This window comes from Macaca nemestrina, chromosome 13, assembly GCF_043159975.1.
Source record: "Macaca nemestrina isolate mMacNem1 chromosome 13, mMacNem.hap1, whole genome shotgun sequence".
NCBI lineage: Eukaryota > Metazoa > Chordata > Mammalia > Primates > Cercopithecidae > Macaca > Macaca nemestrina.
This window is the reverse complement of record NC_092137.1, coordinates 48,674,476-48,700,847: the sequence shown is the minus strand read 5'-3', so window position 1 is coordinate 48,700,847 and position 26,372 is coordinate 48,674,476. Positions and strand designations below refer to the sequence as shown.

The following is a 26,372-nucleotide window of genomic DNA, read 5'->3' as shown; positions in this document are numbered from 1 at the left end:
CCAACACAACCACAATGTCTCACAATCCTTACTGGACCATAGCTAGTTTTCTAGTGCACACCCTAACCAGCAATGAGAAATATCTGCACAGCCAAATACGGATTGGATACTCCAGTGCCTGGCTTCCTGTGCAACTGTCTCCAGTCCAAGGATATTACAATAAAGGCCTGTAGTTAGGAAAGCATAAAAGAGGCATACATATATACACATATATATTAATTATATTATATATAATTGCATATATTAGTTAATATATTAATTGTATATACAATTGTATATATTAGCTAATATATACAATTATATATATTTATATATGTAAATCACAAAACATGAAAATTTTTATAGCCATTTTGTACACAGAGAATATCATTCATTCAGAATCAAGAAATTTAGTTGATTTTAGACTATAGATAATTAATGGAGGAAATAAGACTATTTGCAAAGAAATAGTATTTGAGATTTAACCTGAAATGATCATGATATTTTAACTCAAAATTACTATGGTCCATGAATGAGATTATTTTCACTAACATTTTAAAACTAGGGAATTTAAAAATAATTAATATATTCCTATATTTATATACACTTGTATAAATACACCTTTGATTTAGGATAGTTTTAGACTTATAGAAAAGTTATGGAGTTTCATTATACCCGTTAGCCAGTTTTTCCTATTGTTAACATATTATATTACTATGGTACAGCTGTCACAGAAAAGGAACCAACCAACTGGCACATTACTATTACATTCAATATATTTTTGAAAAGAAATTATTATCCTCAATATAGTCATAAGATGTCCAAGTGTATAAAAATTCAATTAGGATGCTGAATGTTTTTTGTTATGTTTTTTATATTTTACTTTAGAGGCAGGGAGTATATGTGCAGGTTTGTTATGCGGGCATATTGTGTAATACTGGGGTTTGGACTTCTATTGAGCCCATCAGCCAAATGGTGAACATAGTAGTGGGATTGTTAATACCCAGTAGTGGGATTGCTGGGTCGAATGGTAATTCTATTTTTAGAACTCTAAAAATGAGAGAAATCTCCATACTGCTTTCCATAGGGGTTGAACTAATTGACATCCCACCAACAGTCTATAAGTACTGAATGCTTTTTGCATACAGAACTTGCTCATCCCTAACAGACATTTTTTTTCTACACATCAGTTTTACTCAATATTTTACTGGAAGTATACAACGTTATAATAATACAATTTGGCTGGTAAGCAATCTTGGTTGATGGTAACTAAGGTACTCATGAAAAAAGTACAATCCTAAGAACAATGCTATTGTAGCTTGATTATAGTCATTCTCGCAATCAAAAGGTTTACTCTTGGCAGGATGCAGTGGCTCACGCCTGTAATCCAGCACTTTGGGAGACCAAGGTGGGCAGATCACTGGAGGTCAGGAGTTCAAGACCAGCCTGGCCAACATGGCAAAACCCCATCTCTACTAAACATGCAAAAATTGCTGGGTGTAGTGGCATGTGCCTGTAATCCCAGCTACTTGGGTGCCAGAGGCACAAAAATTGCTTGAACCCAGGAGTGGGAGGTTGCAGTGAGCCAAGATCATGCCACTATAGTCCAGCCTGGGCAACAGCACAAGACTTTGTCTCAAAAAAAAAAAAAAAAAAAGTTTATGTTTAATTATTTAGAGTGCTTTTTGACATTAAATTTTAACTCCAAAATGTACAAAAGAATCATGTGGCTTAGACCATAGATTTTTCCTTTTACGTTTCCCATGAGTCTACCAACTTTACACCTCTGAGACTAAAGATCAAACTATTATCATTTAGAATATGTTCCTTGAAAGGGCTGTATTTGCAACACAACCCCCAAATGCTGAAGGAGCCAAGAAATCAAAGAACGAGGCAGGCAAATCCAGTTTATTGGTATAGGAAGATCTACTAGGAGGAACTTACAGACAGAAGCATGGCCTTCGGTGGCTGCAAAACAGATCGCTGCATGGCAAACCCCCAAACGCAGGGCTTATATCTTGGGGAAAAAGTTTGCGTGTTCTGGAAGGAATGTGTGGGTGGCTACAGGAGTCACAGCCTATGATTTGTAATAGCGTCAAAGTTCGTTTTGAAGGAATCTTACAGTGAATAGGTATTCCTATATAAAGAGTAATACATTAGGCTGGGCACGGTAGTTCATGTCTGTAATCCCAGCACTTTGGGAGACTGAAGCAGAAGGATCACTTGAGTCCAGGAGTTTGAGACCAGCCTGGAAAACACAGAAGGACCCCACCTCCATAAAAAAAAAAAAGAAATTTTAAAAATAAAAAATAAGAAAGAGTAATATATTAAATTGACATTCTGGAGGCATTCCCAGACTCAGGGTTAGTCAGAAGTTACACGGTGGATTAAAATTTAAAATAAAGACACTCTTGGCCAGTGCGGTACCTCACGCCCATAATCCCAGCACTTTGGGTTGGAACAAAGTGTACTCTGTTCTGTTTCTCATTGTACATTACAAGGAAGAGGGCAGAGAAGGGTAAAATACTATGTGCACTACTTTGCTAAATGACTTTATAAAGCAGTACAAGTCAGTTAATGTGATGCCTGCAGCTTTATTGTTTGAGCTGTTTGCTTTGGCTATTCAGGCCCCTTTTATGGTTTCCTGTGAATTTTAGGATTTTGACATTGGGCCAGGTGCAGTGGCTCACGCCTATAATCCCAAAACTTTGAGAGACCGAGGCAGGCGGATCACTTGAGGTCAGGAGTTTGAAACCAGCCTGGTCAACATGGCGAAATCCCGTCTCTATTAAAAATACAAAAAAATGAGTCAGCATGGTGACACACACCTGTAGTCCCAGCTACTCAGGAGGCTGAGGCAGGAGAATCGCTTGAACCTGACAGGCAAAGGTTGCAGTGAGCCAAGATCACAGCACTGCACTCCAGCCTGGGTGACAGAGCGAGACCCATCTCAAAAAAAAGTATCTTTATTTTATAGCAAATGTAATACATATACACCACGGAATACTATGCAGCCATAAAAAGGAATGAGATCACGTCCTTTGCAGGTACACGGATGGAGCTAGAAGCCATTATCCTCAGCAAACTAAAGCAGAAACAGAAAATCAAATACTGCATGTTCTCACTTGTCAATGGAAGCTGAATGATGAGAACACATGGACACATGCCAGGGAATAAGACACACAGGAGCCTGATGGAGGGTGGGGGATGGGGGGAGGGATAGCATCAGGAAGAATGACAAATGGATGCTGGGCTTACTGTCTAGGGGATGGGATGATCTGTGCAGCTAATCACTATGGCACACATTTAACTATGTAACAAACCTGCATATCCTGCACATTTACCCCTGAACTTAAGATAAAAGTTGGGGGGGAAAAAAGAGTCATTGGATGATGTGTATACATACTAAACTTTGGGAAACATTGGTCTATATATTTTCATAACTACAACTACAGACTATACTATAGTCACTTTAGAATAAAGTAGAAATCATAAAAAAAAAACAAACAAACAGTGTCTTTCTTTTAAATACTAATCTGCTATATAACTTCTGGCTAACCCCGAGTCTGGGAATACCTCCAAAATGTCTAGTTGATATATTACTCTTTATATAAAAACATGTATTCACTATAAGTTTCCTCCAAAACAACCCTTGATACTGTTACAAAAAATCATACGCTGTGATGCTATACCCACTTACACATTCCTTCCAGAGCACATGTACTTTTCCCTCAAGATATAAGCCCTGTGCCTGGGAGGTTGCAGTACAAAGACCTTCTTATCTTATGACTGCCTCAACACCATTCTTCTGTCTATAAGCTACCCCAGTAAATCACCCTATACCAACGAAGTGGATCTGTCTGCCTCATTCTTTGGTTTCTCAGCTCCTCCAACATTTGGAAGTGACTACATATACTCCTCTTTTACAAAACAAAATGCCACTTGTTAAACAATTAAGTCACTTCTGTTTTAATTCCATGTAGGATACATATTTTTATAAATTCCTCTGTTTACACTGAGACCAACCTATCATCCAATAGATTAAGAATCCCTTATCCAAAAAGCTTAAGACCAGCAGTGTTTTGGACTTCAGATTTCTTCAGATTTTGGAATATTTGCATATACATAAGAAGGTATCTTGGGGATGGGATCCAAGTCTAAATAAGAAATTCATTTATGTTTCATATATACCTTATACATATAGCCTGCAGGTAATTTTGTACGATACTTTTAATAATTTTGTGCATGAAACTAAGTTTTGACTACAACTTTATCATGTCACGTGAGGGCAAGTGTGGAATTTTCCACTTGTGGTGTCATGATGGCACTTGAAAAGTTTCAGATTTTGAGGCATTTTGGATTTCAGATTATCATATTAAGAATGCTCAACCTGTATTAGCATAGGAAAATTTATTTTTTTTCACTTTATTGTTTCATTTTGTAGAGACAGGGTCTCCCTACGTTGCCCAGGCTAGTCTCAAATTCTTGGGCTCAAGCAATCTTCCCACTTGGCCTCCCAAAATGCTGGGATTATAAGTGTCAGCTATTGCACCCAGCCAGCAGAGGAAAAATTTTAAAACAAAACTAAAAAACTTGTAGCTACAGAGGTACTTGAGGTTTCAATGGCCTGGTTCTAGGCTAAGTAAAATTCTGGAAGAGAGGACTACAACTAAGTCTTAGCTCCTCAAACCAAAAGCCGCACAGGAAAAAAGCAACATCTCTTGGATTTTTCTATAGACCAAACTAAATTCCATAGGACGGGAGTTGAATATCATTAACTACCACCCATATTGCCTATCCAACTTGTGATTTCTGAAACCAAGGCTAATTCTGTAAGTACAGTGACGTTCAAAGTTCCTTATAATTGGGGTCAGGCACAGTGGCTCATGTCTGTAGTCCCAGCACTTTGGGACTACAGTGGCCAAGGCAGGTGGGTCACCTGAGGTCAGGAGTTCAACACCAGCCTGGCCAACATGGCGAAACCCCATGTCTACCAAAAATACAAAACTTAGCCGGGCATGGTGGTGTGCATCTATAATCCCAGCTACGCAGGAGGCTGAGGCAGAAGAATCACTTGAACCCAGGAGGCAAAGGCTGCAGTGAGCAGAGATCACACCACTGCACTCCAGCCTGGGCAATAAAGTGAAACTCAATCTCAAAAAAATTATAAAGTTCCTTATAATTGAATACAAGCCATAGAAAGGCCCATACTTTAGTGTGAATGGTAAACTGGTGCTTGGTAATACTGCTGAGACTAAGAATGAATCCCAGTGCCACAGATCAGGTCCCCCAATATATCCCTCTTTTCCATGTTACGAAACACAGCTTTAGGTTTTTAAAAATAATTTTTAAATTCTGTGCAATTAGTAATTGGTCACTAATTGTTAACTAAACACAATGAATCATCTAGGCACCTGGACTATTTCCAACAGTCCTTAATGATTGCTCCTGTCCCTCTTCTCCTTCCCCTGCTTTCCCTACCCCAACAGTCTCTAAAAGGAAAAGGAAGGGAAAAAAACCTACAAGCAATTGCAAAGTTGTAGATTAGTCAGGACTCAGAATCACACGCTAAGAAGCATATGAAATGCTTTAAAAGGTTCCCCTTGGCCTTTCAGCAGACTACATTTTTAGGAGCACAGAAGCAATTGAAAACTGACCAAAATGTAAAACCAGACTTTCCTTTCTTATGGCTATGCCCAACAAGACAGGACTTTAAAAGGCATTTAAAACATTAAAATGCACAGGATAGTGGAAAGTTAGTGTATTCCTTCTGGGGACTTGAAGCCTTGGTTTCCTCAATTCCTTTGTGCTTGGGCTCTAAGAAGTGCAATGTATTTTGCAAAAGGCCTCTGAACAGCATGTCTGGTTTCGTACAATTCACACACCTGCCTAAAGTCAGTGTAATGTATTTCTGGCTAAAGTACACAAGGATTTCTCTTCAGCACTTTGTTTACCTCCAGAAATAAAGCAGAAGGGAAAAGCAGAAGGCAGTGAGCTGTGCACTCAACATAAGCCGAATGCTACTAAGCCTTTATCTGGGGTCTATTACCCCTGGCAGTGTTTGTTTAAATCTTATTCAGGCAGATGGAAGGAAGTCGGGCAAAGGTTTTAAGCTTACGTTCTTTTTCAAGGCCTACCTTTCATAATGTCATGAAATCCATGCAGAGCAGCACCAACATTTGTTAACACAGAACTGTAGTTTGCCCGAAGGAGTCCATCTGGCTCTGTACCTAGGAAATCAAAATCACAAATCTAAGCATTTTTCTGAAAAATGGACTGCCCACTGTACCCCTCTACTTTTGAGAAGATAGAGAATGAAGATTGCTTGTCATATGCTAGAAATAATGGCTCTTAAAATCTTGGCAGATACATTCAGACATAATGGTGATACACATAAACACATCTAAATGATTTGTATCTCCTACGTCCACAAATATTTCTTAATAGTTGAGAAACAAAATTCAGTTGTTAGGCAGGATTAAGTCTGTCCTGATTCTTTGTAAAACGAAAGTCTTTGTGAATTTTTACCTTGTTATTACATAAGACATTTTTCATTCCCTACACATTATTTGCTGAACGTCGCTAAAACATCTTACCCAAATATCACAGAGTTCTGCTTCTGCCATGTCAGCAATGAGGAGCTCTGTGGACCTGCTTGCCCTCTGCAAAACTGGTAAAATTTGCAAAAAGGACAAAGTCTCTGGAAATGGTTCTAAGGGCAACACAGCACATGATTTACTCAAGAAAATCTGTAACAACTCAGTAATAACAGTGAGAGTCTATGGTATTTAAACCAAGAATCACTACCTCCCTCCCACAGCTCAGGGAGAAAGAAACTCCATTCCCAACAGGTATAACCAAGAATACAGGACTTCCTCTCTCCCAACTCCTAGAGAGGTCTGGATTTCTCCTCTTGCTCCCAGCTACCTGTTACTGAAGCTAAATTCTGAGCAAGTGTGGACAGAGGTGGGGAACGTTCCCCTTCTTTCACCCAGCCCCTACTCCTAGGATGGAGGCTCTACCTTGGGCATGGTGCTGACAAGAAAAGTGATCACCCTGATCACCCTTGCCCCAGCTCATCAACAGGAGTTCCACCGTGAAAGAGGCAGACCAAGGAGACCGGAGGCTGCTGCCTACCCCCTCCACTAAGTGCTCAGTTTCTAACAAGGGGGTGCCACTTAGAGAAAAGTATGACCACTGTCCCCAGCCCCCAGAGATTTAGCCCAGGAGATAAGCAAGCCTTAGAACAAGAGCTCTGAATCTCTTCTTAAGGAACTGACTTAATTTGTAATAGAGTGTGGAGAAGTTCAAGCCTAAGGGTGTACTCTAAAAAATTACAGCTGTGGTGAAAGCAATGAAGAAGAAATTGATAGACTTATTAGAGATATAAGTTAAACTGTGGGCTGGCTGGTTTACCAGAGAGAACCAGAAACAGAAATAGCTAAGAAGAGCCCTCCTGGGGTCAGAATGAAGCTCAAACACTGATCTCAAAAAACTATCCCTGCTAGGTGTACGCTAGGTCTATAAGTATATCTATAAAAGAGCCCAAACTTAATTGATTCCCTGAATAGACAATTGATGCCCCACAGCATATTGAAAATGAGAGCAATCAATCAGCAATCAGCAGAGCTTAAACCTGGGTGTGATCAAGGAAGGAGACAGTGAAGGAGAGCCCTGCCACCATCGTCATCCCAGGGTGACTGTGTGCATGCCCAAGGCTGAATCCTCTGAGAAGCAACATCATGGCACAAAACTTATATGCTAAAAACTAGAAGATGTGTTTAAAGAAATTAAAGAGCTACATAAATGGAAAAACATACCATGTTCATGAATCAGACGACTAAGCTTAGATGGCAATACTCCCTGTATTAATTTCCTAGGGCTGCTCTAATGAAGTACCACAAACAAGTTCGCTTAAAACAACAGAAATTTGTTCTCTCACAGTTCTAGAGGCCAGAAGTCCAAAATCAAGGTGTTGGCAAAGGTCACACTCTCCCCAAAGGCGCTAAGGGAGAATTCTTTCCTGCCTCTTCCAGCTTCTGTTGGCCCTAGGTGTTACTTGGCTGTGGTAGCATAATTCCAATCCCTGCATCTGTCTTCATATGGCCTTCCCCCTTGTGTCTCTGTCTCCAAATCCCAAATTCTTTGTGTCTCTGTCTCCAAATCTCTCTCTCCTTATAAGGATCCCATTCATTGGATTTAGGACTCTCTTTAATCCAGTATGACCTCATCTTAATTTGATGACATCTGCAGAGATCCTATTTCCACAGGAGATCACACATACGGGTACTGACAGTTAGAACTTCATATATTATTTTGGGGGACACAATTCAACTCACAACCCTCTCCAAAATGATCTACAAGTTCAATGCAAATCCCTATCAGAATCCCAACTGACTTCTTTGTAGAAATCGACACAAGCTCATTCTAAAATTCATACGGGATTGCAAGGGACCTCAAATAACCAAAACAATCTTGGAAAAAAAGAACAAAGTAGGAGGGCTCACACTTCCTGATCTCAAAATTTGGTATAAAGCAACAATAATCAAGATATTATGGTACTGGTATAGGACAGATCAATGAAACAGACCTGAGAATCCAGAAATGAATCTATATATCTACAGTCAACTGATTCTCCACAAGGGTACCCAGATCATTCAATAAAGAAAGAATAGGTTTTTTAACAAATGGTGCTGGGACAACTGCATAGCCACAGGCATCATATACAAAAATTAACTCAAAATGAGGCTTGGTGTGGTGGCTCACACCTGTAATCCCAGCACTTTGGGAGGCTGAGGCAGGCAGATCAACTGAGGCTAGGAGTTCGAGACCAGCCTGGCCAATATGGTGAGACCCCCATCTCTACTAAAAATGCAAAAATTAGCCAGGTGCAGTGGTGCGTACCCATAGTCCCAGCTACTTAGGAGGGTGAAGCAGGAGAATTGCTTGAATCTGGGAGGCGGAGTTTGCAGTGAGCTGAGAGTGTGTCACTGCACTCCAGCCTGGGTGACACAGTGAGACTCTGTCTAAAAATAAATAAACAAATAAATAAATAAATAACTCAAAATTAATCATAAACCTAAGTGTAAGAGTTAAAACTATAAAACTCTTAGAAGAAAACATAGGGTAAGTCTTCATAACCTCAGATTTGACAGTGGATTCTTAGATATGACATCAAAAGCATCAGCAACAACAACAACAACAAAAATGGAGAATTGGACTTCATCAAAATTGAACACTTTTGTTCCTCAAAGGACACTATCAAGAAAGTTAAAAGACAACCTATAAAATGGAAGAAAATATTGTAAATCAAATATCCAGTAAGGGACTTGTATGTATAATACATAAAGAACTCTTACAACTCAATAATAAACAGACAACCTAACTGAAAAATGGAGAAAAGATCTCAATAAACATTTATCCAAAGAAGATATACAAATGGCCAATAAGTACATTAAAAGATAGTCAACATCACTTGCAATCAGGGAAATGCAAGTGAAAACCACAACGAAATACCAGTTAATATCCACCAGAATGGCTAAAATAAAAAAACCAAGTAATAACAAGCACTGAAGAGGATGTGGAGAAATTAGAACCCTCAAACACTGCTGGTAGGAATGTAAAATGGTACAGTACTTTGGAAAACACTCCAGCAGCTCCTCAAAGAGTTAAGCAGAGTTGTCACATGACCCAGGAATTCCATTCCTAGTTATACACCCCAAAGAAATGAAAAGAGATGTCCACAAAGAAACTTGTACATGAATGTCAATAGCATCATTATTTGTAATAGCCAAAAGGTAGAAACAACCCAAATGTCCACTACACGACAAATGGGTAAGTAAAATGTGATACATGCATAAAATGTAATATTATTCTGCAATAAAAAGGAATTGAGTACTGATACATGCTACAACTTCTATGAATCTTTAAAAGCATGATGCTAAGTGAAAGAAGTCAGAAAAGACTACATACTATATTATTCCATTTATATGAAATGGGTAGAATTGGCAAATATATAGACAGAATGTAAATTACTAGGGCTTTCGGGCTAGGGAGAGGTGGAACAGGGGAATAGGAGGGAGACAGCTAAAATACACAGGGTCTCTTCTTTGGGTGATAAAAATGTTCCAAAATTTACTGTAGTGACAATGCACATTCCTGTGAATATACTAAAAACCACTGAATTGTAAACTTTAAATTAATACATTGTATGGTATGTAAATTACATCACAATAATGCTGTTAAACAAAAAATCATAGTATCAGAAAAATTATGGCATTTTTAAAAATGTCATTTAAACTGAGCTCCATTCAGTTACCCGAAAATACTTTTTTTTTTTTTTTTTTTGAGACGGAGTTTCGCTATTGCTGCCCAGGCTGGAGTGCAATGGCACAATCTCACCTCACTGCAACCTCTGCCTCCCGGGTTCAAGCGATTCTCCTGCCTCAGCCTCCCGAGTAGCTGGGATTATAGGCATGCACCACCACGCCCGGCTAATTTTGTATTTTTAGTAGAGACAAGGTTTCTCCATGTTGGTCAGGCTGGTCTCGAACTTCTAACCTCAGGTGATCTGCCCACCTCAGCCTCCCAAAGTGCTGGGATTACAGGCGTGAGCCACCGCGACCAGCCCTGAAAATACTTTTTTTCCAAGTTAGGCCAAACAGGAACAAATGGCATTTTTACTACTAAAGCTCCCCTATGCTACTTGTTGGAAAGCTACTAAAAATTCTTATGATTTTTTCCTTTCCATACAAAAAAGAGGAAGGAAGGGAAGGGAATTAATATTTAATGCATGTTCAATGCCTGACATTTTACACACTTTCTTTTTATTACTTATTTATATCAGAAACAGTGTTGCTTTGTTGCCCAGGCTGGAGTGCAGTGGTGTGATCATAGCTCACTGCAGCCTTGACCTCCTTGGCTCAAGTGATCCTCCCACTTCAGCCTCCAGAGTAGCTGGGACTACAGGGAAGTGCTACCACACCTCACCTGGATAATTTTTAAATTTTTTGTAGAGGTGGGGTCTCCCTGTGTTGCCCAGGCTGGTCTTGAACTCCTGACCTCAAGCAATCCTCCCACCTTAGCCTCCCAACGTGTTGGGATAACAGGTGTGAGTCACCTGGCCCCACCGTACATTCTTAATTTAACTCAATAATCACCACATTTAACTCCATCATACAAATGGAAAACCAGAAGTCCAGAGAGCTCAAGAGTTTTGCCTAAGGTCATAAATGTATTTGAATTCAAGTTTTCCTGACACCAGATCCTATGCTCCTCTCACTCTACTTAGCTAAACCATCTCCCTTTTCCAGCTTCTTGTACTCTTAAGTCCTTGAAGTTGACCCCTAAGCAACAAACATACTTACTTGGCAAGGCAAGAAGAGCTATGTAAGTCTGCAGCTTCTCAAACACAGCTGTCATTTTTTTCATGTCCTGGGACAGCTCTAGATTCCTGGCTCTTAACGCAGATGTGCAAAGAGAGGATTCACATTCTTCTTCTAAACTAGGAATAGGCAGATTTTCAAGAAGTGAGCAACCTAAACAATTTTCAATTAGCTATTAGCAGTCAACTGAATTCTCAAATAACTGTATCCAAAGAGACAAACTGCAGAAAAAGGAACTTGATCTCATTTGTATGGCTCCATTTTTTTACATCATGATACATACACTGTTTGCTGCAAATACCAATGGAATAAGAGAGAATTAAATGGAGTAACAGATAAAATGGCACATGTCCATTATCTTTCCATCCTGAGAGCAGCACAAAACATTAGAATATTTTTAATTTTCTTTTTCTTTTTTTTTTTTTGAGACGGAGTCTCGCTCTGTCACCAGGCTGGAGTACAGGAGCACAATCTCGGCTCACTGTAACCTCCGCCTCCCAGGTTCAAGCCATTCTCATGCCTCAGCCTCCTGAGCTGCTGGGATTACAGGTGCCCACCACCATGCCCAGCTAGTTTTTGTACTTTCAGTAGAGATGGGGTTTCACTGTGTTGGCCAGGTTGGTCTGGAACTCCTGACCTCGGATGATCCGCCCGCCTCAGCTTCCCAAAGTGCTGGAATTACAGGCATGAACTACCGTGCCCGGCCATATTTTTAAATATTCTAAATGTTAAAAATCATTAAAATAGTTGCAGGAAAAAAATTTCACAGACTAAATTCCTAAAGAAAATGAATTAAACAGGAACTGGTATTATTAACACTTACACTAGCAAGAGAATCTAGAAAATCTTTTCCAGTATATACAGTTTTTCAAAAGCCAGACAGATTTACAATCTAGAGGCTCAAACTTAAAAGTAAATGCTTAACATTCATAAAATGCATTTTACCATTTTTTTATTTTAAGTAGTTACTTGGGAAAACTTAATTATAAGGTTTTTTAAAAATGTAGTATCTTAGCTATTCATTTTAAAATGTGGAGGTAATCAAGCAAAAAAAAAAAAAAGTTTTTAGACAAAGCCGGAAAAGGTAACATAGGAACCATAATCATATTCATTTCCTCTCCCTTGCAACTTCTCTTCTACTTTATTTACAGCAGATAGCTTCATTCCATTCTAAGCCCATTTACTGATAAACAACAGGTCCTCTTGTCAATTACAGTGGTATTTAAACCAATGCCCCCAAAATTGCCGAAAAATATTAATAATTCATGAAGCAGGGCTGAAAGCATATGGGGCAGAACATTCCAAAAGTAGAAATCTTAGCTTAAGAAAGAATTCATACAGTGTTTTAAAAAATATAATCGTGGAAAAAATGAAGCAAGATAAAATTCATAACTCTTTCAAATAGTAAATACTTGTGCAATGGTTCTTGAACAGATTCTTCCTAAACATAAGCCAAATCAAAGTTACATTCAACTTTAATATTAAACTTCTAGAGTCAATTTTCAAAAAATCTTTATACTGAACTATAACATATAAAGATCTAAAATAAAACTATTAGTTCATAATGATTAGTTTAAGCCATAATTATCTGATTCCCAGTATTTCCCAATATCCTATCATAGGTACAAATCATAGAATTTGGTTACTGAAATACCTTGTAAGGTTAGAATTAGGAGAGATGTCTCTTAATATATATTAATTTTTTTAACAAAATTTTATGTTTGAGTCGCTAAGCTTACTATTTTAGTTTTACAAGGAGCTATGATATAATTACTTATATATTTTTTCTTTTTTTTTTTTAAAGAGACAGGGACTCTATCACCCAGACTGGAGTAATAGCTCACTGCAGCCTCAAACTCCTGGGCTCAAGTGATTCTTCCATCTTAGCCTCCTAAGTAGCTAGGACTACAGGCACACGCCACCACCGCCAGTTAGTTTTCTTTTTATTTCAGTAGACAGGTCTCCCTATGCTGCCCAGGCTGTTCTCAAATTCCTGGCCTCAAGTGATCTTCCCGCCTTGACCTCACAAGGTATTGGGATTACAGGCATGTGCCACCATGCTGGCCTATTTTCAGTATCTTTAAGTAATTAATCTTTTTTTTTTTTTTTTTTTTTAGACATAGTCTCAGTCTGTTGCCCAGGCTGGAGTGCGGTGATGTGATTTTGGCTCACCGCAACCTCTGCCTCCCAGGTTCAAGTGATTCTCCTGCCTCAGCTTCCCAAGTAGCTGGGACTACAGGCGTGTGCCACCACTCCCAGCTAATTTTTATATTTTTAGTAGAAACAGGGTTTCGCCATGTTGGCAAGGCTGATCTGAAACTCCTGACCTCAGGTGATCCACCCTCCTTGGCCTCCCAAAGTGCTGGGACTACAGGCATGAGCCACTGTACCTGGCCAACCTACTTATTTTCTAAATTTTATTTTATTATAAAATATTACTTCTCTTATGTTCCAGTTGTATTGTTCTTTGATTTTTTTTTTTTTTTTTTTTGAGATGGAGTCTCACTTTGTAGCCTAGGCTGGAGTGCACTCGCGCGATCCTGGCTCACTGCAACCTCTGCCTCCCGGGTTCGAGCAATTCTCCTGCCTCAGCCTCCCAAGTAGCTAGGACTATAGGGATGCACCACAGTGCCCAGTTAATTTTTGTATTTTTAGAAGAGATGGGGTTTCACCAAGTTGGCCAGGCTGGTCTCGAACTCCTGACCTCAGGTGATCCACCCACCTCAGCTTCCCAAAGTGCTGGGATTATAGGCATGAGCTACTGTGCCTGACCTTTTTTTTTTTAAACAAGGGCTAAATCTTAGAATGGAAAGATTTAAATGAAATAGGTGTCTTGGTAGTTTTAAACCAAAAGTATCAAAACTTACAAGCAATATTATCAAATTTCCAAAAATATGTATTATCTTTTCTGCCTTTCTAGAAATACTCAAGGTAGAATATCAAAGGTTACTAAATGACATATCCTATAAGGGCTAGAGTAGATAAGGTTTTTAGTATATAACAAGTCACTAATAACAAAAACAAGAAAATATGCCATTTCAAAGAAACCTAAAGTTTATAGATCCTAACGTAGAAGGAAACTATTATTAATGCCCATCTAGATGTCAACTGCAAAAGAATAATAATGGTAACCACAGTACAGAACAACTGAAAATCCATAACTGACAGGCTAAAATTCAACTTTCTTAAATTTAAGTTTATGCTGCTCAACCATGCTTTCCTTTTTCACAGAAGTGCGAATTAACTGTGGAGCAGAAAAGTCAGGCAGATGACAAGAGGCACATTTTACTATTTTATTAATGCCAGCCCAGATCAGGTTACACCCACAATTTCCCAAGTTCCCCGGCCTCTGGGGGTAACTACCTTTTTAACTGATAGGGAAGAATCTTCCTAAGAAAACATATGTAGGAGGTTAAGTGTTCTGAAAAAGTTTTCAATTTCACAGTTGTCTCCTGGAAAAGAAAAATAATTTCAAGGTTAAAAGTGCTACTGGACAAAGAGGAGCTCCCAGCTCCCAGAAGTAAAACAAGGAAGAAAATTACCAAGACAGTCACAGTATCCTCAGTGATACTTTCAAATAAATGAAGCATTCCTTCCTCAAGAGGGCGGACATAGGACGCATTTTCATGAAGGTATTGTGAGAACTAAACAGGAGGGAAAGTATTGTGAATTAAATCACTGGAAAGTAACAAACATCAACACATTTCTAAATGGATCCACCAAATTATAAACCTAAATTATAAACCTGATAATGGCTCACTGCAGCCTCAAACTCCTGTGCTCAAATTTTGGAAACTTTTTTTTGGAAATCTGGCTTAAAAGCCAAACACAGATGCTCCCCTCTGATAGTCCCAGATGATACCCCCAAGTCCCTATCCCATTCTAAATCGAGGAACCAGAAGAGGGGTGACACAATTAATAACCAGGCATCAGAGGAAATAGGGAGGGAATATTGCATTAGAACCTAGGACCAACAGGTCAGCTTCCCTGAACACCCACTTCTCCATAGGGGTCCCAGTATAAAAACAAACAAACAAAAAAGACTTGAAAATCAAGACTGTATGACAAAAATGTTTGTGTTGTATACCCAATTTTTAAAAAACAAGCCTACTGAGGACAGCTTATTTTAAATGTATACAATATTTGGGGTTAACAAATTCCAAGGATGTAATTATCAAAATGAGGATATAGAAACCTTTTTTTTTTTTTTGAGACAGAGTCTCACTCTGTCCCCCAAGCTGGAGTGCAGTGGTGGGATCTTGGCTCACTGCAACCTCCACCTCCCGGGTTCTCAAGCAATTCTCCTGCCTCAGCGTCCCAAGTAGCTGGGACTACAGATGCGCACCACTACGCCCAGCTAATTTTTGTATTTTTAGTAGAGATGGGGTTTCACCATGATGGCCAGGCTGGTCTTAAACTCCTGACCTCAGGTGATCCACCCACCTCAGCCTCCCAAAGTGCTGGGATTACAGGTGTGAGCCAACATGCCCAGCTTAAAAACTTTTTGTAACTGTCACTGATAACCTTAATATTTATAAGGGACTAATTCAGTATGAAGAATAGCTTCAGAAAAAAATCCTATAGGCATTTGGAAAATTTATAGGCAAAAAGATTATTTTCATTTATTAAATAATTATCTAATATTACATAATAGCTCAAATTTCAATTTCTCAGTATAGAAATATAAGATCTTATTTTGCAGAAATGTGATTCAACTGACCCCATCCACTACAAACTACACAGATACATGGCCCTGGGTAACTTACTTAATCTCTCTGGGCTTCAATCTTTAGAGCTGTATAACACAATGCACTCTAAGCTTACAAGTCTAAAAGTCTATTTTATGATGCTATGAACAGGTTTAAGCACTCCAGTTGTCTTTTAACAAATGGTTTCTGAAACTCCTTCAATAATATAGACTTATTAGAAAAATCACATAGGATGTTATAGGTCAAAGCACCAAAGGTAAAGTATTGAGAAATATATGAATTATTCAAAGTAATGAAATGTTTCAAACAAATTAAGATTAATATATTTGATTCTCACTATGTGGGTATAACATGGCAACAAGCTAAAATAAAATTCCAATAATGGACAAAGAACCAGTATTGGATGGAATATACTATCCAACACTGGTTAGCGTGTGTGTGTGTGTGTGTGTGTGTGTGTGTGTATACACTATTCAATATATTGATATGGTTTGGCTGTGTCCCCACCCAAATCTCAACTTCAATTGTATCTCCCAGAATTCCTAATGTTGTGGGAGGTATCCAGCGGGAGGTAACTGAATCATGGGGGCCAGTCTTTCCTGGGCTAGTCTCATGATAGTGAGTAAGTCTCACGATAGTGAGTAAGTCTCACAAGATCTGACATGTTTATCAGGGGTTTCCGCTTTTGCTTCTTCATTTTTCTCTTGCCGCCATCACGTAGGAAGTGCCTTTTGCTCCCACCATGATTCTGAGGCCTCCCCAGCCATGTGGAACTATAAGTCCAATTAAATCTTTTTCTTCTCAGTCTTGGATATGTCTTTCAAGTCTTTATCTGCAGCGTGAAGATGGACTTTTACATACACACACACACACACATTATTTTTTCTTTCTTTAGACAGGGTCTCACTCTGTTGCCCAAGTTGGAATGCAGTGGCACGATCTTGGCTCACTGCAACCTCTACCTCCTGGGCTCAAGGGATCCTCCCACCTCAGCCCACCAAGTAGCTGGGACTATAGGTACAAGTCACCACACCTGGGTAATTTTTGTATTTTTTTGTAGAGATGGGGTTTCACCATGTTGCCCAGGCTGGTCTTGAACTCCTGAGGTCAAGCAATCCACCCGCCTCAGCCACCCAAAGTACTAGGATTACAGGTGTGAGCTACTGTGTCTGGTCAGAAAATATTTTTTAATATTACAGGAAGTATAAAAGAAAGCATAACTACATTAAATTGTTGCAGTACTGTCTTCCCTATCCAGGTCTTCTGAAAGCTTTCTCCCACAGTGATATTAAAGAACATTTCAAAGGCCCACTGTTTAATTTTTACAAACTTCAATAGATGTGTAGAGTCAGACCAAAACATGAAAGCCAAGCACCTACTGATGGCTTCCTATGTGTAAAGCATAACGATGATGATCCTAAGACCAAATCTTTATTGGGTGCTAGTACTACACACCACGCACTGTTCTTAGTGTTTTACATGTATTATCTTATCAAATCCTCAAATACGCTTACCTGTGAGGCAGGTATTCTATCTCCCATTTTAAAGATGAGAAAACTGAAGTGCAGAGAGAGTAAGTTTATTTCCCAAGAGGACATAACTGAGAAAGTGGCAGAAATGGACTGGGAACCCAGGAAGTCTGACTCCTAAGTCCAAGTCTTGGGAACCACAGACATAAACACTATTCAAACCCTGAAAATACTGCATGATGCACAAAAGAAGCAGGGAATAAGAATGAGGTTACATAGGACGAACGGCATGACTCACATTTCAGACTGCCACATCATGAGGCACTTAGAGCACACATGTATAGCAATTTCCCTCAATTTCCACCCTGTGAGAGTCAGCTTCTAAGATGGTCTCAATTGTCCCCACTTCCTGGTATTTTTGGTTTTGTGTACTACCGTCTCACATTGTTTCAAGGTGGTCTGGTCTGTGTGACCAATACGATACTGGAGAAGTGATGATGTGTGACTACCCAGGCTATGTCATAAAAGGCATTGTGGCTTCCACCTTGCTCTTAGATCGCTCGCTATGAGAAATGCTAGCTGCCATTTATGAGGACACTCAAAGAGCCAGGCAATAAGAAACTGAGGTTCCCAGCCAACAACTAGCACTAACTCAGCAGGCATGTGAGTGGGCCACCTGGGATGCAAATCCCCCAGCTCCAGTGACATCCTGACTGAAATCTCATGAGAGATCATGAGCCAGCTAACTAGCTCCTCCATTCTTGACCCGCAGCCACTGTGAGATAGTAAATGTTTGTTGTTTTAAACTACTAAGTTTTGGGGTAATTTATTACATAGCAATACATAGCTAATATACTCACAACATTTATTTTATCCTTTTCAGTTAAATGAAATTTTGTAAGCTACCTTTTATTGTTTTTTAGAATTAGCAGGGGAGAAAAAAGAAGCAAAATCTAATGGCTAAAAAAAAGCACATAGACTGAAGGAAGTGACATTTTTAAACCCTGTCTGAACTTCACAAACCCTGAAAATGCCCCCCAAGCTCAACTGGATAAGCAGTTTGTCTCCCACTCCATAACTCAGCAGGAAGGAAAAAGGTCAACTATACCACACAGGTTGTTTTACTCCTAAACATGCCCAATGATGAAAGTTACACTACATCGGGGAGAGAAATGCCAGCAAATTAATTTTTCCAACAATAAAATGGCACTTTTATGTCACCCCCGATCAAAAAGCTATAGAGGCCTCAATCCTACAAACAAAGTAAAGGTCTATGTCTTGGCCTGCCCTTAGAGGCCTTTTAGAATCTGGAGCCATTTTTTCTCTTTCAACCTTACTTCCCATTCCTCCCTTTCCGAGGACTTCACATTCCAGTCAAGACAGTTTGCTCATTATTCCCTCCGCATGCCTCCCCTGTTCCCAACACCCACACTCCCTATGCTTTCCTGCTCCATGATTTCGTTCATGTCATTCTCTTCCGGGGGAAAAAGCGTATCCCACTTCTCCCCTCCCCTATTCAAACCTTGCTAATTTTTCAAGACCCATTCAAATCCCCAAAGAATCTTTCCCAGACAGAACCGCCTACAGCGACTTCCATTCCCTGGTGATCTCATACCACTTACTGGCCATACCACTCACTCGCTCACAATGAGGTCTTTTAAAAACTTCCCTAAGGCCAGGCACAGTGGCTTACACCTGTAATCCCAGCACTTTGGGAGGCTGAGGCAGGCGGATCACTTGAGGTCAGGAGTTTGAGACCAGCCTGGCCAACATGGCAAAACCCTGGCTCTACTAAAAATAGGGAAAAAAAGAAAAAAAAAATTAGCCAGTGTGGTGGTGCACGCCTGTAGTCCCAGCTAGTTGGGAGGCTGAAGTGGCAGGATCACTTGAGTCCAGGAGGCGGAGGCTGCAGTGAACCAAGATCACACTGTTGCACCCCAGCCTGGGTGACAGAGCAAGACTCTGCCTCAATTAAAAAAAAAAAAAAAAAAAAAGGAAAGGAAAAAAAAAACCTCCCTGATATGGTTTGTCTCTATGTCCCTACCCAAATCTCATCTTCTAGCTCCCATAGTTCCCACGTTATGGGAGGGACCCAGTGGGAGACGACTGAATCATGGCGGTGGGTCTTCCCTGCACTGTTCTCACAATAGATAATGGGTCTCATGAGATCTGATGGTTTTAAAAATGGGAGTTTCCCTGCACAAGCTCTCTTTTTGCCTGCCGCCATCCACGAAAGATGTGACTTGCTCCTCCTTGCCTTGATTGTGAGGCCTCCCCAGCCATGTGGAACTGTTAAGTCTAATAAACCTCTTTCTTTTGTAAATTGCTCAGTCTCCGGTATGTCTTTATCAGCAGTGTGAAAACGGACTAATACACTTCCCTAGTATGTAATTTCTTAAGAATCTCCATTTTTGCCATATTTTATTTTGAGAGTAAAAACTATGACTTTGGGTTTTTTTCATGTCCTTTGCAGTTCTTGGATGGTGCACAGAAGAGGTCCGAAAACAAATAATATCTCCCTATTTTTTTCAGGGCAAACAAAATGTATTCTGAATTAAATTTACCTTCTGATTCAATGGAGATATAGTGTCGATGGCAGAATCAACAGGAAAAATCTGAATCCTCTGTTCTGTGTAGGTATGAAAGTTTAGAAGAGCCGTCACAAGATCCTGAACAAAAGCCAGGGCCTGCCCAGCAATATCTCGCATCTTCAGCTTTAAAATGAAAAATACACAGTTAAGGCCAACTCTCAAATTATTCTCCGAAAAGAACTTTATTCAGTCTCTTCTGGAGAAAACATTTGAATCCTAGTGTGATTATTCCTTAATTTAAATTCATCTGCTCCCACTTGAATTTTAATATTCCTATCTAACTAAATTAGAAAGCCACCAGTTTGGCAAATACACCTCCTGTACTTAACCCAGAACACTTAAGTATAATATAGGTGTACCAACCTACAAGAAAGTATGGCTCAAACCATTAATGCATCTCATTACTTATTTCTAATGTTATCAGACAAGAGAGCAAAAATCTGTTTTACTTATGAATGTAATAAAAAGCAAGCTACATTTGAATAAATGTATGAGAAACACGTAAAGCAACAGTTAAACGCAATGACTGAATGCACTAAACAGAGGTCCAAACAACTAATTCTTGTTTCTGGAAAGTCTGATGTATACATAACTGAAAATAAAAACATGTACTTCATTCTTTACCTGGTGTCTCCTATTGTGGAGTGGAACGTTCAGAGCGTTATACTGACTATATTCTACAAAAGAAAAATAATGTACATTAAGTCTCTCATTTCACATATACCAGAAAATAGCTTAAATGCAATATAATGAATGCTCTGAAGCAAAATCAGCTTTGCATAAGAATTTAAAATAATGAACAATACAGAATAACAGAATTTACATAGAATCAGTGGTTTCTCAGATAAAGTAATACTTCCCATCTTTTTTTAACTTCAGGCTTAAAAAAACCCAAACAAATCCGGTGTTTCCATTTCTAAGAAATCATTTCAAACACTGCTTTCGGGCTTATCAAGACTACTTAGAAAGGCTCATGATGTTCTTGCTGTTTTCAGTCATTCTCCCTTCTAAAATAACCCTCCACAAAGCCACCACACTCATCAGCAAAAAATACCACTGTTTTCCTGACACTACACTACCGGAAAAATCTATCACTGTCTGCCACTGTGGATCTCAATGACTCAATCCTAACTTTCCTGGATGGCATCACTATCTTTCTCAGTCTTCCTCTCTATCCTGGTCTGTCGCTAACCTCTGGTAGCTTCCTCACACCTAGCCATACCTCCTCAACCTCCTCCTTAATGAGCTGCATCTTTCCTCATCTCTACTCATCCCTTCAGCCACTCAAACCTGCCCTTCTCTGCCCAGGTTCTCAGTCAGAATGACCCCAGTGCCAAAAATATGATTCGGAATGTTCCTGTGGCATACTCACACAGTTCCCTCTTATGTCTCCATTGCTACTCACTGGGCTATGCATTACCAGCTTGGTCTCCTGTCCACCAACACCTCAGGACACTTCTATCAGCCATCTTTCAGCCTTGCTTGTTTTGCTTCCCAGCCTGGTCCATTATTTCAACAACGCTTTTGCTAACACAAATCCCAAGTAAGGTCCACTACAACTTACTCTGCTTAACTCCAGGGGGCTTCAACTCTACTCAGTAATCCACAATTTCATTGCCGTGTGCCTATTTTATTTCCCATGACATCTATCCCAAACCTTTTCTGTTTTAAGCTCCTAATATCATTCCTCCTCTACTCCCTGCTACCCAATGGACAGGATAGCCTCTCCCTACTCTACCAAAAAAATCACAGCCAAAGCAAAAGAGTTCTTACACTCCTCACCCTCCACCTTGGTCTACTGCTTGCATATTCTTTCCTCAGCTAACCGTTCTCCTGGGCCCTTCTGCTTCTGATCCCCTCAGGACCTTAGGACATAATCACTCCCTGCTTCTATCTTCAGTATCTCCTCATTACAAATAAAGCATTTGCTGCAGCTCACTTAACTCTGTCTCCACAGTGAGTCTCTTCCATTACTAATCACACTTAATTCTCTGCCCTGACTCCTGTCCCCAGCACATGCAGCCTTTTCTTTCACTTTGCCTGTCAGGCTCTCATGCTTCATTTCCTTCATTCCCACTGCTCAAAAAATAGCATTGCTCTGCCTGTTTCCTCAGCACCCACTCACCTCAACTCCCTGTCCTGGCAATCTAGTGTCAACCTACACCCTGCATAGAAGCGCTCCTCACAAAGTATACTAGTCCTCTCGAGGCCACAAAATCCAGTCACCAAACCCAGTCGCCTTGCTGCATCACCCTCTGACCTCTCTACAGCAATGTGCAGAATGACCTGCACCATCAGGCTGAAACTGCTGAAACTCCCTTCTCCAGCTTCTACCTCACCCCGTTTCCACAGCTCCTCTCCGCCTCCTGATCACTGGGATGGAGAACTCACCAAGGACCCTACACAAGCCTGACTGCACTGTGCACCCACCACTCCCAACATGAGGGCTTCTCCAGCCCAATAGTGTTGACATCAGTTTCTCTCCTGAAGTCTAGTCTTTCATTTAGAAAGGCATACATTAACAGTTATATAGATACATATGAACCCATCTGTCAGAACATTAAACAACAACAAAGTTAACCTCGTCTCTCCCACAAACCTGTTCCTGTCTACCTCTTTTCTTTCAGTCAACTGCATCACCATCTTCCCCATCACTGCCTCCTTCTCCCTTGTCTCCTTGAAAGGACCAATCTGTTCCCTCTCCTTCCACAAGATCTTCCACGTCTCCCTAACAACCCAGGCTAAGCCTCCATAATAGCACACCAGAACTATCATCACAATAGTCTTTGACTCCCTTGTCCCACTCCAAGGCAATCTACACTCTGTTGCCAGATTAACCTTGTGAGTACACATATAGCAACATGATGTTCCCTGGCTCAAAAACTTCTCCAACAACCCCATGGCCTTATGAATTAAGTTCCCAGTCCTTAGACCAGAACACTAGGGTCCAATCCCACCATACCTTTCAGAACTTAACATGTCATTGCCCTGCACATCCCACCCACCCTAAGCCTCCTGTGATACTGGATTACTGCTCCTGAGGGCATGATGACACTTTTTGTCCTATATACCATACTTCAAGTAATTCCTTAGATTTTACCCTTATCTCTGCCCAATAAAACCTGCTCACACATCCAGGCCCAGCTCAAAGCACCCTTTCTCTGGGAAGGCTTCCCCACACCACACCACCAGCTACGGACTTGTCTAGGCACTCGGCAAATGATCTTTAAATATTTCAGGACTAAAAGTAATAATCCACATGTGACATGAAAGGGACCTAAAACAGGGTGACAACTAGTATTACAAAAGGAAGGATAAATCCATGATTCAGAAGGAAATTATTAGAACCTAATGATTGAGACAAGGCTTAAAGGGAAAATATAACGCCACAGTTTCAAATCCAGTGAATCCAGTAGTATTTACATTAATGTAGAAGCTAGAAACAGGTGTTATTTTCAAGGGGGAGTTTAAATTTTTGATATAATGATGACATGCTGATTTTAATCCTAAATCGAACTGCTATTTTTCTTTTTTTTTTTCCTCTTTTTTTGGGTCTTCCCTAAACAAATTTAGGGGAAGTAAAATATTAATTTCAATCATGTGATTACAGAAAAAAGAAATGTGCATCAATTTGAATGTAAGTTTCAAAATCCAAACAAGCAAATATTTTCTTTGCTTTTGAGGTTTTGACTTCTTACCTAAAGGCTGCAAATTTGGCACCTATTACACAAGTAAAGTAGTATTTTTTCACTTCTTTTTTGCTGCTCTTGGGAATGTAAATTACCAAACCATTCCCAGGGTGCACAGGAAGCAAGGCTTAACCAAGTTAGCTTCCTAGCTATCGCTGGGAATTGACCAAGGGTAAGACATCACTTTGAAAAGATTTAACTCCCACCGCCAAGCCTCATTTCCCCTACCCCAATCAACAATTTTTCTTGTACAAATATTCAACTATTTTATGTGCAGGTTGTTTTTTTACCTTGGGAAATGCTAAATACATGCAATCAAAAAATGTGGATTTGGGCTTCTTCCAAGCAGACCGGCTGTGGAGTAGTTATATGACAATTTAAAATCTTCTTGTTAAATATGATTGCCACGGCTGATCAAATGAACAAAAAGAAAGCAATCCTCTGTTGGGCCAATTAAATTTTTTGCCCAAAAGATCAGAAATTTTAATTAGTTGGCTACCACAGAGAGATTCAAAGTTACAAATAATGGAAAACTATATATAATACCTACTTGTATCGTTAAAAGGTACTTTTTCATTGATGATTGATAAGGATTCCTCTAATCTACCTGACAAATCTTCATGAAGATTCTTTAACTGTAATTGACTGCAAGAAAAAAATACAAAACCACATTATCACCAATCATTGAGTGAATCCCCATTTATCTGTTACCTCAACAGCTGGTAGTAGACTTCCAGAGAACTGCACCTGACATTTGGGATACTCTTGGCAGAGAGTTGTTAAAAGATGAAGATAACAAAAATGCTAACCTGGCTTCTCAAGTCCCAGGGACTTCTGGAGAATGATGTGGAAGTCTGGAGGAATTTATCATGGTTCCAGTGTCTTAGCCAACCTTACATTTATTTCCCCAAGCTCAAAGTAATCTTAGAGCCACTTCAAAGTCACAAATGTTCTCATTACAACACGTAAGTATTCACCCTAGTATCACTGTAGACTCTTTTTTTAAGTACATATTACATTAGCCTTCTTTTCCCCTTGAACTCAAAAGCTGGTAATTTCTGGGTTTGGTTCAATTATGCACACAGGTACACATCTAAATCACGCATGTAATTCTAACAATGCAATAAAATTGATCAGAGAAATTCACTTAGTTGATCCTATTAAAAACTACAATATTATTATCAAATAAACGTTGGAGTATACCTTTACCATACATTACTAATATTTTGATTTTAAGATTTATATCTCTCCAAATTAGATCATGTAACCTCTTTTTTATTCGAAATGTACCATTAAAAGACTGATATGGTGATTATCAGTTTTCCTTCCTGGGACTATCAGAGGCCCCTTCTGTTTAGAGTAGTTTCAAACAGAAAGTCTCCAGTCTTCAGTACAGGAGCTCCAGAACACTATCTGCCACAGCCCCAAACCTTTGCAGGCTGAGGACTAATACACAGGCCACCCTATCAAGAACGCCTAGGGCCCCGGAGATCCCAGAATTGAAAAGGACCCTGGAGATGACTCCCATTTCCTCCTTTTAAATGTAAGACAGGACAGAGGAGCTGCTACAACCAAAACTCATGTCTTCTGAGTCTTGCTTCAGAACCCTCTTGGAATTCAAGTTTCCACATACCATTCTTCCGTTCGAAGTCGACATTCCTTGGCTTCCTTTTCTAGAGTCTGAGATTTTACCTGAATTTCAGAAGAAAAAGAAAAGTAGATGGCTCAGGCTACAGACAGGAACACACTTAGTAAGACCTTGCAGGCAATAGTCTCACCAGAAATGACTAACTCTAAGTGCACAGACAATTTATTAATATAAAAGTCGTAATTATTTTTTAGTGTGCTCTCACAATGGGGCTTACTTCTAGTTTAGCCTTGTCATTCTGCAGCTTCTCAATGGTTTCCATGTACTTCCGGGTGAGACCGTCAACCACAGCTTGGTGCTGGGCTGCTTCTGTCTCCAGAGTGGCCAGCCGACTCCTCAGCTCTGCTTCCACATGCTTGTGCTGCTCATCAGCTTCAAAAAACTAAAAAGAGAAGACCATTTTCTCTTCTCACAATATCCTAATATACATAAATGAGAAAAATAACAGCAGTGACTATTCACTGAGCAACTTCCATATGGTTCCATACACTGACTATGTTAAACCCACACAGGCATTATCTCATTAAATCCTCACAGTATATCAGAAGTAGCTACTGTTATTCCTCTTTACAGATATGGAAACTCAAGCTTAAACGAGTTACATAACTAGTCTAATGTCTCACAGCTAAAATATAGTAGAACTTAGATGTGAACACAGGAAACCTACTCTAAAGCCTGCACCTCCTACCTCTTAGTCTCATGAATTTCTATTTTAAACAATGTCTGGCATACATAGAATTCAATTGATCAGAGTATAACTTTTCTACTAAGCTAACTTTCACATAAAATAATCAAAATTAAAACAGGTGTTATTCCTAAAACAGGTAAAGCTCTTTCCTGTAATTAGAGTCCAACACTAATAAGGAATTATGAATACTTAGATATAAAATACACTGAGGTCAA

At 39.6% G+C, this 26,372-nt stretch overlaps 1 protein-coding gene across 4 annotated transcripts in view; it reads right to left on the bottom strand.

Annotated features, from left to right (window-relative positions):
* LOC105464999 (protein phosphatase 1 regulatory subunit 21) overlaps window positions 1-26,372 on the bottom strand; it is a 69,886-nt gene that overhangs the window by 25,144 nt on the left and 18,370 nt on the right. For all 4 annotated transcript variants that reach the window (XM_011713175.2, XM_011713174.3, XM_071076670.1 and 1 more), the window contains exons 5-13: window positions 25,687-25,851; window positions 25,455-25,513; window positions 24,372-24,466; window positions 20,757-20,809; window positions 20,106-20,255; window positions 14,906-15,007; window positions 14,727-14,815; window positions 11,346-11,482; window positions 6,117-6,209 (exon numbers count right to left, since the gene is read on the bottom strand). In XM_011713175.2, coding sequence (XP_011711477.1) covers window positions 6,117-6,209; window positions 11,346-11,482; window positions 14,727-14,815; window positions 14,906-15,007; window positions 20,106-20,255; window positions 20,757-20,809; window positions 24,372-24,466; window positions 25,455-25,513; window positions 25,687-25,851 — 943 coding nt within the window. The remainder of the gene's footprint in view (window positions 1-6,116; window positions 6,210-11,345; window positions 11,483-14,726; window positions 14,816-14,905; window positions 15,008-20,105; window positions 20,256-20,756; window positions 20,810-24,371; window positions 24,467-25,454; window positions 25,514-25,686; window positions 25,852-26,372) is intronic.